This window comes from Hyaena hyaena, unplaced genomic scaffold (assembly GCF_003009895.1).
Source record: "Hyaena hyaena isolate Hyena2069 unplaced genomic scaffold, ASM300989v1 scaffold_1008, whole genome shotgun sequence".
Taxonomy (NCBI): Eukaryota; Metazoa; Chordata; class Mammalia; order Carnivora; family Hyaenidae; genus Hyaena; species Hyaena hyaena.
The window spans coordinates 481,290-497,266 of record NW_024081641.1 but is presented as its reverse complement, the minus strand read 5'-3'; the positions used below and the strand labels follow the sequence as shown (position 1 = coordinate 497,266).

Below are 15,977 nucleotides of genomic sequence, written 5' to 3'. Positions count from 1 at the left end.
TTGGACTCCCCCCAAATTAACTGCTAATAGTAGACTATTGACTGGAAACCTTACTGATACATAAACAGTCGATGAACACATAGTTTGTCTGTACATTCTTACAATCAAGGAAGCTGGAGAAAAGAAAATGTTATTAAAATCACAAGGAAGAGAATCCACATTTGCAGTACTTAACTATATTTATCAAAAATAATCCACGTGTATGTGGATCTGTGTTCAAACCCATGTTGTTCAAGGGTCAACTGTACTCCTTCACACAAAACCACCCCTTCTTCTCCCCTCTTCTGCCACATTTCTTGATATAAGCAGCTTCTTTTATTTCGTGAAAAGCTTTGTTTCTTAGCTTGTCTAACCCTGTGACATCTCGAACAACCAGGCAGCACACCACTTTTTAAAAAATATTTATTTATTTTGGGGAGACCACAAGCAGAGGAGGGGCAGAGAGAAGGGAACAGAGGATGGGAAGCAGGCTCTGTGCTGACAGGCTGACCAGAGTGAGCTGATGTGGGGCTCGAACTCAGGAACTGCAAGATCATGACCTGAGCTGAAGTCAGCTACTCAGCCGACTGAGCCACCCAGGTGCCCCTCACCATTGTTCTAAGTACAGTGGGCTGGTGCCTGGTAAAGGTGGGCTTGTGCTGCTTTGGAAGCCTTGAGGTAGGTGTCATCACTCCCCTGAGACCTGTGAGCCTGCACACCATTCCCTTGCTCTTCTGACAAGTTCTCCAAAGGCCTCCTCACTGTTCTTCCTCAGTCCAGACCCTGTGCCTTTTAATTGACTTTCTACACTCACCATCCTAAGGTCACCTTGCAGTGAGGATTCAGTTCCTTCCCTGCCTAGAGTCTGCATGTCTCCTTTGTGTCTTCCCAAGCCAGAGACCCAGTCTTGCATTGTGAGCTAGACTCAGCCTCTTGATGTTTCCACATAGCCTCCCATCCCACAATGCAGCCAACCTCAGCTGTGTTCCGCTCACTGCCCTGGACTTTCCAACTGTCATGCTTGGAATGACTTTCCTGACTCTCAGGAGAGGCCTACTAGAATCTCTTGGAACTTCAAAGACCAAAACGCCACTAATGTATTGCTGGTCCAGAGCTTCTATCTGAAGTTCTGGAAGCTTTCGTTGGAATCTCATGACACGGGTCCCAACCTTGGAATGCCTTCCTTCACGAAGGTGCAGGTTTTTGCAGAAAGCCATGTGGCACTCTGATGTAGAAAAGTGAACACTTACCTCCCATGCGGCCATAGCAGGTTACTCACCATCTTTAATCAACAACTTCCCCAAATGGAAGATTAGAACAACAATACTACTGAAAATTAGTTACTTTGAGTATTCTCCCTTAAAATGAAGAGGGAGTGTGGGAAGAAGAGAGGGAGGAAGAAAGAGAAGGAAGGCAGAGGGAGGAAGAGAGGGGGCTTGTGAGGAGGAGGAGGGAGGGTGAGAGAGAGAAAAAGGTAGAGAGATCTTAAATGCTTTTATATGAGAAAAGCAGAATGTTATTCAACTGAAAACTCAAAAGTGCTTCCAAAACACTGTGTGTGTGTAAAGCCCAATTCCTCCACATTTCACAATATTACAAACATAGGTCAGCCTGCGAATTGAATCAGTGTTTCCCGTCCACTGCCGCGACTACTCCCCAGGCTTTCCAAAGTAACCTGCTTGTCTATGTCTGTAGATGAATCTTAAGCAACCATTTGTCTGTTTGCTTACCATGGCTTGGCCGGGAGTTGTGAACATTGGCTCAGAAGACCTGATTGCACAGTGACCAGCCAACACGCCTCACAACTTAGCACTGAGTGGGGCTGTGAGCCAAATTGGCCTTGGCTCTCCGCAGAAAAGAGTTATCCGAAATAACCACAGCAAAGGGATGTGGGGAGGTTCTGTTCTAATCATGCAAGTGAAGCTGGCTAAATTCGATCATTTTCTAAGACTCTCACAATGAAAACAGCAACTAGAAATGTGAGAAAACATCTCAGGACCTAACTCTGTGTAATACTACTGACTTGGTTCCCTTCTCAAGATGCTGAAGACATCCTCAAAAAGGAACCTACATTATTTCTAATCCTTCCCAGAGCTTGGCTTCACATCAATCATCTTAAGAAAATCCAAGAACTTCAACATGCATTAATCCCCTGTGAACTGGATCTTCATAATATATTCATTCTTAGTGTTTTGGCAAAGCAGCGTCATGTCACCAGCTTAATTGGTGGCAGATTATTTTCCGGTTGTCAAATGATCTTTTTCTATTTAAAAGTCAGAAATCAAAACACTCATTCATAAAGGAACTAAATAATTTGGAACACGAACAATGTAAGTATTTATTTGAAAAACATTTTCCATTTAAGTAAAATGGCAAATCAGCTATAGTAGCTTCTTACTACTAATTCTAATTTGCACTCACAGTCACTTTTATTCATCATATTCAAAGATATTGCTACAGAAAACGATTTCACAAAGTATTTAGAAAAACATACATATATATATAAATATATATATATACAGTCTCTCCCAAAGAAAGTTAATTAAAATAACAAATCCAGGCAATATAAAGCTAAGATATGAAATGAGCTGGCATTTATAAACACAAATAAATAAATATGTACAAAGGAGTCTATGCCAACAATGGACAAAGAAAAGCTTCAGGATGCAGGGAACAATGATCAGAATAGACGATAATACCTTAGGTCTCTAGATGAACACAATGCAGTTTAAAAAAGAGAAAAAAGAATTAAAAACAAAAACAGGGAAGCTGAATTGATATTATTCTCAAGGTTAGGCTAATCTAAATTTTGGCTCCATGGCTAAATTCCTGCAATTCTGTTCTGTGGCAACCCAATGAATGAGAGAAGCTCATGCTCGGAACTGAGCATAGATTTTGGCTTGGTCTTTTAAATCCACCTGCAAATGTTTTTACTCAGCTGTTTCTTCGTCTCTCCTTACCTGATTACTGGAACTTTCTAACTCAGAGTTGACACCATTGTCAAATATGAAAATAAAAAACATTTTCCCAGATCTGAATGAATATGAGTAGAAATCAAAGCCATTTTGGAAGCTGTCTCTTCATTACTATTAATTAAATAGGCACTTTGGGGTAGAAATATCACACCAGAATGCTAATGAAATTCTATCATGAATCTCTAAGGCTTGGGGTAAAGTACATGAAGATTCAGTGACTATTTACGATTAATTTTCATCTACATGTAACCTCTGCCAAAATAAGGAGCCTGTTAATAATATGCCTATAGAAAAGGATTTGGCTCTACTGTAGCAAATCTTAGTGACTTGAAGATTTACTCTCCTTTCCTATTATATATACTCCTCCCTTGTGAAAGCCAAGCTGGGGAATGTTCGTGTCTCCTTGGACAGTGTTCCATGCTGCTGAAAAATGAAATGTAATAAAACCCCACCACCATATTATCTTATCATCCATTCAAGTCTGGCAAATCACTTTATGACTGAAGATCAGAAAAAGGTGAGAGGCCCCTTGGATGCTGTATAGTCTGACAACTCTGCTCGGTCTCAGACTGAGAGCCACCTGTTTTCTGAGCAGAGAGGAATGGGTCCCAAGTACTCAGTCCTGGCTTCTGCCTTTAAGCAGATTGGTGGTGCCACTATGTCTTATCTCCTGGTCAGTTAGGCTGATATCTCCCAGAACCTGATACTTCCCCGATAACCCAGAGTAAATGTAAAGGTACAACATGTACTGAGACCAATTTCTAAGGACTGAGATACAACGTCATCACTTAAACAATTTAAATGTCATCTCCAACACATTCACTAGTAAGTAATTTACTTAGGGTAGTCTGAAAATTAGGAAAACTGCTTAATATACATGCCTTGCATGCTGAAGCCTAATCCATAAATAACACTCCATCTATCTTGCCAGACCTACTCTGGCTCTTATAATCAGAGGACTTATGTACAAATGGTTTTTAGACTAGCATTTGCAGACCCACATGTTTATAAATTATTTTGATTATGACAAGTCACCCATATGCCTCGGTTTATATTCACTGGAACAAAACAGTTGAAAAGGAAGAGGCTTTCTAATTGTGCAAATGGGAATGTCCTAGTCTCTAGAGCAAGAACAGGACCATAGAGTCTCAATGACTATATTTCCTAAAAGGGAGAGACTATTATACACAATATGCCTAATGGAAATTTTTGTTCCTCCCCTAAGTCTGTGGGTTCAAATGACAGTAGAAGAGAAAAACCAGAGGTCTAAGGGATTCGTTCTTCAATAAGTAGTGGGAAGTCTACATTAATGGAATGTCAACATACTTGATTCAAATGTATGGGATTAAATTCTAATTCATGATGAAGCTTAAGGATTGTGTCTTGAGTAGGATAAGTGAAAAAAGTAGAAATGTACAGGGCCTCATTGTAACTGGGTCAAAATTTTGGATATTCTTTCTTTCTCAAGCATATTAATGTCTTGAAGGTTAAACATTTGGTAGAGTAAGAAAGAATTCCTTCCTAACCTTTGGGTCAGACATTAAGTATTCTTTTGTATCTCTGGTTGAAATGTTATTGAAAAAGCAGAAATGCATTCAAAGAACCTAGCACTGGGACTTAGGCGCATCCAAATGGTCATGACTATTTGTCTGTTTCTCATTGCTGAGAAAGATGATGTAGCAAATGGCCACATCCAAAACCTAACAGTGGGGTGTGATGAGCCATTAAGTACCCTTCCCTTGATCTGTCCCTTCCTTGTCCACTAACTTTAATGTCCCCCATCTCCCCGAGTTCTGATGAATCTGATCCAATTATATATTTTAAAAAATCATACGCCCTGTAGCTACTGGGTCATGCTGCTCTCAGTACTAAAGTTTTAGTAATGGTGGAAACTCCCGCATGGAAGAAATACACTGAAAAGACAGATTTTAAAATTTTACAAAGGCTTTCTTAACAAAATACATTCCTCCTACATGAACATGCAGTTACCTAGGTCATAGCATGTTCACATGTGCCAGTCATAGTTTCCACTGCTTGCAGATTTTCACATTTCTGGTGACAGATTCTTCTTTCTTCTACTAAACACATTAAAACTTTGTGCTGTGGCTGAAGGTGTCTGACATGATAATATTTTTATAGAAGTTATCTGAATGAGCATTGCAATAACCCTTGACCTTATCAATGACCTGGTGGACGGGGATGATTGATGTTTGTTCTCCATCGGCATGAGTCAATTTGGATGAGGACTTGTTCGTGAAAGCATTGTCTGAAAGAAATGATACAAAAAGTCAGGCTACAAGATGAGTGGGTGACATGCCTAAATGCCACCAAACTGGACACTATTTTGCACATTAAAGAAGTATACAAAGGAAAGGCAGCTCTGTTTCTTTCTTAGGTTAGGTAACACACAGCTCTAAAACTTCATGCTTTTTGTCTTCAAAGCGCATTCCTATGCATGAATGAATGCTAATTTGCCTTCTAGTAATTTGTGTTGGAATTTGTTTCAAGAAATATTCCTGTAAGTGGTATTTTTCAGAATCAGTGAATAGAATAATTAGAAAATTGCCACAAAAATATATGTGGCAAGTAACTAAAAAAAAAGCAGGGACGGATTATATAACAAATAAAAGATGCCAAACTATCTATGGAGGAAATGTTTGATGTCTAAGACATGATTTCCAAATAATATGTGTGTGTGGGGGGGGGGAGAGGAATGGGAAGATGACCATGAGTTGACAGGCACAAGAGGATTCATCATACTGTCCTCTCTAGTTTTTATATATGTTTGACACTTTTCACAATAAAAGTTTTTATAAAATATAATTTAAAGGATTTGGGAGAATAAAGTGAATGAAAATAAACATGAAAGGGTATTTTATGAACTATGCCAAGAATGATGTTTTTACTGATGGCAAGAATATCAAAACAATTGATAGTAATAAAGGACTGCTAAATACTTTTCTATTCTGAATTTTTCTAATTCATTTATGTGTAAGTTTTTATTTAAACTCCAGTTAGTTAACATACAATACAGTGTAATAGTGGTTTCAGGTGTACAATTTACTGATTCAACACTCAATATCATATTCTATTTAAATATTATTTCTCTAGACCCAAAACCTTTCTAAAATTGGTTCAGATAGTACTCTGAAATTCACAGAAGCTCTATTATCTACCAATACATCTGGCTGTCTTCATTTACCCTATGAATATCTTTTCGTCAGTATCTACCCTGCTCCCTTTCCCAACACATATTGGAGAAAAATTCTACCCAAAAATTAACCACAGAGATTTCACACCAATGAAGGAACAAATGTGACCTTGTACAAAGCACTCAGTCCTCTACATTGTATCTTCTCTATTCACTGCAGAAGAGGCTAAAACTCTGTTATGAAAAGCTGCTTCAAGGAATTATGGCTCCAAATTTGTAATGTTAATTGCAGGCATTTCTATGCTTTGAATAAGTTGCACCCAGTATGTGACACAACATTAAAGATCCATCAGTAATTGATAAAAGCCATCATCACTGTATCTGTTGTCTCTGGAAATGACTCAGATTGTTCAACTGTTGTCCTTTGTTGAAGCAGACACTAAATAAATAAAGACTAAAAGAGGAAATGGTGTGTTCATTCCATACTTAAAGGAAAAAAGAGAGAAGAGATGGTTCATGAAGCATGGCAGAATGGTCATGTCCCAGGCCTGGTGAGGAAAAGGCTTAGGGAGTCATTGTAGAAGGGTCCCTCCCCATTTAGCTCTCAGCAAGCTGATTGATTCTGTGTTTCCTTCAGTTCATACATTCACTAGCCATTGGTTTTCTATTGGGGATTTTTCTATTGATTTAGATATCAGTAACAAATAATTTCTGCTTAATTTTTTTTTTTAGAAAACCATACGTCCTCAAAGAAGCTTCAAGGATACATTCATTCTGCTTCAGCGACAACGTTCAGTGGCTTGTTATCTTTTAGAAATTTTGACCAGGTCATTTCCATATATGTGATCCAATCTTCTGGATCTTCATAGTCAATAAAGTAAAATTCTGAGCAAGGGTTATATTTCAATATATATGCTATTCCCAGTCCTCTGGTTAGGTATTACATTATTAACAACATAGATTTTGATTGTAGTTACTAGTTTGAAAACCAGGGGCTAGGGAAATGAACTATTACTTGACCTATGCTGAAATATCAAGCAGATAAAAATCTTCAAAAAGCAGGCTTGGAATTGACAATCTCTCTATTATGACTTCTATGAATGTACCATGGCATATCCAGTAATTCATAAGAGCGATGGAAAAGTAAAGAATTTCACTCCCTTCTATAACAAACTTCTCAAGTACTGCTTCCCCCCTCCCCCACTATTTTACCTTATATGTGACCCCATATCTCCAGAGCATGGTACATTTCCTAGAAGGAGCAGCTTGCAGACACCCACATGCAGAGAAGACCCAGCACAGCACACAACCATTTGAAATTTCAGAAATTCCAGCTCAGTGCAGGAATCATTGTGCTAACTGAGAAATATTGTAAAGAAGAAGCAATTTTGCTGGTGCAGCAAGAGCCTTAGTTTAATCCATGCAAATATTCTTTTATCACCTTGCAAAAAATTCATGCATTCAAAAAAGTAATAAACGTTTACCTGAATGATCCACTTTTGCTGAAGGAATGCTCTTAGAAGACATTATCTACACCATAAACATATGAATTTCTAGATCAATTCCAAGAAATACATTAACTAGATATCCATGATGATATGCAGTGACTTTCAGCATACTTTGAGTGACCCAAGTACACCAGCAGTCCTACTGAGAAATGGCTAGGTAGCTAAAGGCCATTCATACATCACTTGATCAAAAACCATAAATTACTATATCACAGAAGTAATATCATGTAGCTGACTATATCTTTATGCTAGTTGACAAAAACTCATTTAACCCCAAGGGTATTGTTATGGGAAACAGAAAACCATTAATGCATTCCTTAAAAAAATACACATTTTAAAATAGCAAAGTTTATCTTTGGTACCTCAATTTCTGAATTTCCTTTTAACTTTTCGTCAGTTTTATCCATGATCTTTAAATACTTCTAAATATTTCATTAATACTTCCAAAATGTCCCCTGTTCCAAATGATCTACCTTGTCCTCTTCTCTCTCCTTTTAATAGCGGCATGTTTCTGGTTAGCTATTCTTACATGTGTTAAGAGGACAACAATTTGATTGGTCTAATGGTTATTCATTGATATATAATATACACTCTTTGTATTTTAGAACATAGGCAAAATGAGTATTTTTTTCCTTATAAATGAGATTGTTTTCTCAATTTCTCTTTCTGCTACCTCATTATTAGTATATAGAAATGCAACAGATTCCTGAATATTAGCTTTATATCCTATAACTTGACTGAATTCACTTATCATTTATAGTAGTCTTGATAGAGTCTTTAGGGTTTTCCATATGTAATATCATGTTATCTACAAATAATGAAAGTTTTACTTCTTTCTTACCAATTTGGATGCCTTTTTTTTCTTGTCTTATTCCTATGGCTAGGACTTCCAGTACTATATTGAATGAAGGGCTAAGAGTGGACACCCTTGTCTTATTCCTGATCTTAAAGGAAAAGCTCTCAGTTTTCACCACTGAGTAGGATGTTAGCTGTGGGTTTTTCATATATGGTTTCTATTATGTTGAAGTATGTTCCTCTAAAACCTACTCTGTTCTTTATCATGAATGGATGCTGTATTTTGTCAAATGCTTTTTCTGCATCTATTGAAATGATCATATATGTATCTAATTTTAAGTTTGATTAAATAAAAGTTAAAAATTCATTCATTATAAGTAAAAGCTATTTTGTGCCAGGAAACCACCCATTAGGTAGAATAACCTATCTCAGACCATTTATCTGCCACCAAATTTCTTACAGAGGTATTTAAAGAAGGATACACAGATCTCTTAATTGAGGTAGACTGTTTGCATACAGGACTCAGAGGCTGCATCTTGTTCTGGAAGAGAGTCCATAACTTTTATTTCATTCTCAAAACTGTCCTCTGCTCTAAGAAACTTTGAAAACTGCTGTCCTAACCTGTTCTGAGTTTTCAGATATTTCTTTGAGAATTAATTTTGGAATTAACAACCCTCAAAATGCTCAAACATTTTTCCATACTGCTATCTTAAATCTCAGGCAGTGGCTATTCCAGTGGCAAGGTACAGATGGTGGTGCAAGCAAGGACATGTGAGAGGACTCAAATGTGCATGCGGGTCACTTGAAATGTTAACTGTTTGCAATGTGAACATTTACATATACCTTACACAGCATACTCCCTATCTGCAAAATACCAAATATTAATCTCTTCAAGTGCCATTTGCCTCTGCTTATGTTTAGTTACCAAACAAATTCAAAGTTAAAAAGTTATTTCTATTATTCTTTTAGAAGCATCTTTAATGAGGAAAGTGTTGGGTGCTAAGTGGTGACAGGTGTTTGCTTGAGGTATATTTAGTGTTTCAAAGCAGCAATTCTTCTATTTTACTTGAAACTATTAAAAGATTGCAACATTTCACACCACTCGCTGGCTATCAAGTACTGCAAAAGAGTCTTTATTTCCACATTGTCTTCAGGATTGTTCATACATATGCTCAGTGTCAGAGCCTGTGGTCACTGTAAATATCATGAAGTACCAGGAGATGAGCAAAGATGGTGTTTCTCACCATCCTGTATCACTTTCCAAATATTATGTTCTCTAGTATATTTATTCAGTGACTTAAATAGTAATTGCCAATAACACATCCAAAGTTAAGGACTTGAGTCTTAAATGTAACATACATCCTGGATGGTGTTTCCACCTGTACCCCTGTCAACTTGCCAATTAAGTTTCATAGTAAGTTATGAAATATGCTTTCTTACGAATAATTACAACTCAATTTCTATATTTTTAAAGTAAAAACACATAACTTTTAAATTTAGATAACATACTTTTTAAAAGAAAACTAAGCTTTAAATCAAATGAAGTAAATAACATTCAGAGGTAGTAATATTATGGCTATGTGGATTCAATTTTGGTTGTAAAGGATTAAAAAAAGACAAAATATTCACAAAAGTGCTGGATTGAGTCTTCAAATATATTATGATTTTCATAAATCTAACATAAGCACCTTATGGGTTCTGTGACTTGTCAATCTTCATGATATGCCAATTCTAATAAAAATATGATGAGAAATGTACCAGAGAACATCTTTCCCACCTCCAGAATGACTCACCGGTGTGGCTATTTCTTTTGAAGTAGGTGGTGGAGCTGGATTTTGATTTGGACGTAAGGTACGTTGAGTTGGACCCAATAGAGCTTGAGGACAAAGATTTTCCTAGATTATCAGAACTTTTCTTAATGATATTGGTAGCTGTCTTGCTCCAGTCTGAAAGAAATAACATCTCTCCATGAACCTGCTTTAGGGGGAATATGTTCTCCTCTGAAGAATCCTCACCACATTATTTGAGAAATTTATCCAAGGCATTCAATTTTCTCATATGCCGGCAATGGCTCAGAGAAGAGACTGGCATATGAACAGTAATAAACTATTTTCTTAATTTGACCCTTTGCACATATTGTTTAAAATCCTACTTTAATTTTGTAAGGGTGAGAAGTAATCACTACCAAAAAAAGTAATACTACTCTTCAAGTATTTTTTTATAATGAGAAAAATCCCTTTGCCTAATAATGTCACTGAGGACCTCAAAACTGTGGAAAGGTGCACATGTTACAGTGGGACCTCGGGATGTTGTAACTGTTAAATTAGACACAAAACCCTGGACAATTCACACCTGGGTGGAATTCATGCTTCTTTGCAGAACAGAAGGGTGAGGCCCAGAGTCCTCAGATCTCCTGCAGTCCTAATGTTCTAAGACTTCAACTAATATCTTCACATCCTCCACCTTTATAATTTACTACCATTGGGACTGGGTTGTTCTGACAATGGAAGACCAAATGAGAAAGGTTTCTGATTACCCTCAGGTATAAAAACCAATTGCCAACATGCACCTTTACCTGAGTTGTCTGCTAACCGAAATCTACCACAGCAGAGATGACGCCTCCACTGTTTCTGAACATTTTCCTTCATAGCACAGTGGAAAATAAATATAAATAAGCCTGCAATAAAAGAAGATATAAACATTTAAGCCAACAGATACATTTTTTAATATAAATCTTATAAAACACATAGATTCATTTGAAGTTGTCTTTTTGTTTGTTTGTATTTATATCTGAGTAACTAAGAAACAAAGATCCTAAGGAATTTTGAAGTATGTAGTAGATGTTTTAATTCTTTAGAACTGAACATAAAGGTTCAGTTAAAACTAGAATAATTACACAGATCTGATTCTGTCTTTACTGTTCTGTTCAGCAATTATTATGACTTAACCTAAAGATTAAGCTGAATTGGGCAATATTCAACATAAGAGGAATTTAACATTTCACTTATACTTGTTTTAAAATTATTTTAAAGTATTTTATAAAATTTAGAGAAAAGAGAAAATGGAAACTATCCATAAGCTCAGCATGTATTGTAACTTGTGTATTCTAAGCTGCTTAATGTATGCATATTATTGTAAGTTTGGGCCATAAAAAATGGTATTTTGCAGGTCAAAAATGGCCAAAAATCAGTAAATTCAGGTGGCTCCTGGCCTGTTTTAGTTTCTCAATATTTTAATGCGAAATATTTCTGTATTGTTAAATAGTCTTCATACTTATAAGCATTCCCTGAATCTATCAAAAACTAATCGGATCACTAACTGGCTTTGGAAGCCAACCACTTTCAACCTTCTAAGGAGTTTGCTTCTGCACTTTCACCCTCCCTCTGCTGCCTGATTGATTTCTCCTTCATTTCCTCTATACTTGGTTACTCCCATTACATACCAGCATGTTCTAGTAACTCTCTGTAAAAATTAAACACAAAATGCTCCTCCATTAACCCCCAATCTTCTTTCAGCTTCAACTTTTTCATTCCTAGTTCCAAAGCTTATGAGATGGTTAATTTTTACTGTCTCCACTTCTCTGTTCTTCTCTTCTCAACCCACTCCAAATGGGCTACTACCCACACCTGCGATGCTATTGCTCTTGTAAAGGTTAGCATGACTACGGCATTGCTAACTCACTTTTTGTTCCCATTTGAGTAGACCCCCTCAACAGCACTCAGCACGATTGATTATCTTGACACTGTTTCTCTTAGGTATCTTCCTTATTTGCTTCCTGGTCTCTTTAGCAGTTTTCTCAGTTTTACTTGTAAATGTTGATACATCTACAACTCAGACCTGGTTTTCTATCTTTTCTATCCCAGTAGGTTCTCATCTCCTCTGGGCATGTTGTATGCATGCCACGTGCTAATTTTGACATCTGCCCTCATTCCCTTCTCTTCCCACCACCACCTCCATCAGGATGCCAACCCATGCTGCTTATAGGACATCTTCACTGGCTATATCTCCACTTAGCAGCATCTCAAACTACTAACGGCCTACACAAACATCCTCTTTGTCACTACCCTCACACCAGTATCTCAAGCTCATTCCTGCTAGTACTTCAAAGGCTCTTCTTTCAAATCTTCCCAATACTGCTCCCTGTCACACAGGTGTCAGATCAACTGCTAACTCCTCAAAGAGGAACTCATCAACTGATTATTTCATTTCCATTTTATATTTTAGCCTCTAGTCACACCTTGACACATACTTTTGTCATGGCCCTTATCAATACCTAATATTCTTGTATTCCTTATTTATTTATTCATTTGTTTGCTTAGTTGTCTCTTGTTGGTAGATAATAAGCTCCAAGAGCACAAGGATATTTGTCACTCAAGGCTGTAGTGGCCATTCCCAGAAGGATACCAGGGACTAAGCAGGAACTCTATGAATGTTTGTTGAACAAATAGTAAGCATGATTAACTGCTCATCTATTTTACATGAGTTGATTGCATACTTACATGTACATTTGTATGTGTTAAATGTATTTGGAGATGGGGGATGAAACACAGGAGTAGAACACTAATTAAGGATCTATAGACTATAATGAACATATATGTAAGGCAAAAGTTTTTAAAAAGTATGCAAGTTAGATGCACAGATACTGCCTTAGTAATACACCACACTAAACAGAATATCTACATAACGGAGGGTTTTTTTTTTTTTTTAGAGGATGTAGGGCTTGAACTGAATTTGAAGAAAGCTTTGGGTGGGGAGGAAGGGAAGTTTCCAAAGAAGGGTGATTCATTCAGTGACTATTAAGCACTGCTCAGCAGGAGGAAATGTTGTTTTAGGAGCCGAATATTCAAAAGTCAACAAGGTAGGCAATCCTTGCTTTCATGAAGTGAAGGGTCTAGCATGGAAAGGTATAAAAGTAAAAAATATTACAGTACATGTAAGGGACATTAAGACTTACCTGTTTTTTTTAAATGTGGAGTATTCATCAAGAAAACTGTAAATTACGTTGCAGTGTGTACAATCGGAAAAGTGGGGAAAAGTACTGAAAGTACTCTCTTTTGACTTAAATAGTGCAAGTTGCGAAATACATCGGAAGTTAGGTTTGTAGGTTTTTATGGCTCATAATTTTATTACAGAATAAATTACATTATGAACTATGAGAAGAGGAACACAGTGGATGGGCCCAGGCTGCAGTGAAGGAGCATGGCTATTCTCTTCCTCTGGGACTGATGTCTTGTTTGGTCATCAGTGAGTGCCTGACACTAAGGAGGTGCTCTATAAATACCTCCTGAAATTACTGGTCACCGATTTCAAATATACAAGTAGCCTACTCAAAAACTCTTGGGAGATGCAAATGCATTTATCTATGAGAGGTATAAATAAGATGTACAATGACCTAAGTGAAGTAATACTGGTCATCAGTAATATTACCATTTTATTATTTTTATGATTATATCATTTATATATATTTATATAAGTAAAAATATTGTTCTATTATTACTAATACTTTACTTTTTTAAAATGTTTTTTTTGAGAGAGAGAAAGAGAGAGAATCCCAACCAGCTTCTTCACTGTCAGATCTCATGAAAACTGAGATCATGATTTGAACTGAAACTGAGAGTCAAACACTTAACTGAATAAGCCACATAGTCGCTCCACTAATACTTTACTTTTAATAAAGTAATCACTGAAGGAAATATATCCTAGTGACCTAGTAATTTGTCTGGAATGATACCAGAAAGGGTAGAGAAATTCTAACTGTATTTTTTTAAATTTTATTTTTATTTTTGAGAGAGTGCAAGTGTGAGTGGGGGAGGAGCAGAGAGAGAGAGAAGGACAGAGAAAATCCCAAGAAGGCTCCATGCGGTCAGTGCAGAGCCCAATACAGGGCTCAAACCCAGGAACCATGAGACCATGACCTGAGCTGAAACCAAGAGTCTAACGCGCAACTGGCTGAGCCACCTGGGCCCTCTGGGGAGTTCTAACATTAAATGAAAGCTCTAATAAATATGAATCAAATTTCAGTCATTCTGACCACAAATGAAGAGGTACCCACACAGCTCCAGAGGTCCTATGCTATGGACAGAAAGGTGGCAGCCGGGCTGGGCAGGAGGAGCTAGAGAGAAGAGACCTGCGTGCAGACTGGTCTGGCCCAGGCACGGGTCTCAGAGCAGGCAGACTACGGAAACCCTCAGTCAGCACCTGCAGGCGATCCACCTTCCTCGGGGGGGGGGGGGGGGGGGGTAGACATCACTGGGCTTGCACCTCACCTTCACACTGACTGATAAAATCAGATGGCTTTTCAAAGCTTTTCCCTACCTACAACTCCAATCCTCTATGCAGTTTGCTGATACACAGAATCCCTTTAAAAAGTAAACATACCTTTTAGGATCCCTGGTAGTGTGAATAACCACGGTATATAAATGATATGAACTGGTTAACAGATCTTTTTAAGTTTCTGAGAGACGGTGGCAGTTTCTGAGTAAAGGGAGCAGGAAGCATGGAGGCCTGAGGAAAGGTCAATACAAGTTACAGATGAAGGAGGCTGAGAATTGAGCCCCTGCCTCAGTTTACTCTATTTTTGTTAACTGGGGCAGAATCTGCAGGTTTCATATTTTTGTCACGCAGCTGAAAATACAGGTAACTATGTGTTCTCTACGTGTTCTCCAACAATTTAACAAAATCTCATGTTAGGGCTGAGATTAGAAACTTCAATTAGAAACTTTTCCTTCTCATACATTTCTGGCGACAGGGTCTTTCCCTGAGCAAATGATTTTCATTCGTGGAGAGCAGAAGGTGAAAGCTGCCAGATGTTGCTGCACTTGTGTTACACTCAGCACATTTTATAAATGCCATATCTACTGGAGAACAAAAAAGCCTCAGAGGTTACGTCTGGTGTTTCGAGGATGCTGGGAGAGAATGAATTCTTGGATTCGCTTTCCCAGCCTTGCCGGGATGCTAAGATGTGGATTATTCTGAGGGTCTGATGCTGACCAGAGACACAGAGGAAGAGGTTAAAGATAAGATAAAACCGACTTAATACAACAATTTTTTAGATTGTGCAGAATTGTTCTAAATTTTAATTGTACAGCATTAGAAGGCATTGCTTATTTTTAAGCTTCTGCGTCTGCCAGTAAATATACAGGCATCCAATAAGTTCAAAAGACACTGGAATACAAATTAGATTCAAAATCTGAATATCTCCTCTAAACTGCTGTGATAGCAGTCGCTGAAATGCTCCGTCCCTACTATGAACTGCGATGCCACAAGACAAAATTAGACAGGCATGAGAAATTCGAATTCTTAGGACTTAATAGATTTTTAAATGCCAAAGTATTATGCTCATTCTTTAGCCTTGAGATACGTTTCCATTTTAAATCAGAATAGGGTTCTCATAATAGATTATTTTACTAGTCATAGTAACTAGACCTTTCCATGTCAATTTAGATTCATCTGACAATAAATATTATCCCCAGATTCTTACAGAACAAACCATCCCTTTTAAAGTTCAGCTGTGGGAAACGTGGTACGTATGCCCATCTGGAAGAACTGCACATACTCAGTACGGAAAGA

General features: G+C 37.5%; 1 protein-coding gene across 2 annotated transcripts in view; it reads right to left on the bottom strand.

Moving 5' to 3' along the window:
- Window positions 1-2,411: 2,411 nt before the first annotated feature.
- Window positions 2,412-15,977, bottom strand: part of ADGRG6 (adhesion G protein-coupled receptor G6) — a 137,796-nt gene continuing 124,230 nt past the window's right edge. For both annotated transcript variants that reach the window (XM_039221757.1, XM_039221758.1), the window contains 3 exons: window positions 10,984-11,085; window positions 10,202-10,354; window positions 2,412-5,220 (listed from right to left, as the gene is read on the bottom strand). In XM_039221757.1, coding sequence (XP_039077688.1) covers window positions 5,042-5,220; window positions 10,202-10,354; window positions 10,984-11,085 — 434 coding nt within the window. In that variant the 3' untranslated portion in view covers window positions 2,412-5,041. The remainder of the gene's footprint in view (window positions 5,221-10,201; window positions 10,355-10,983; window positions 11,086-15,977) is intronic.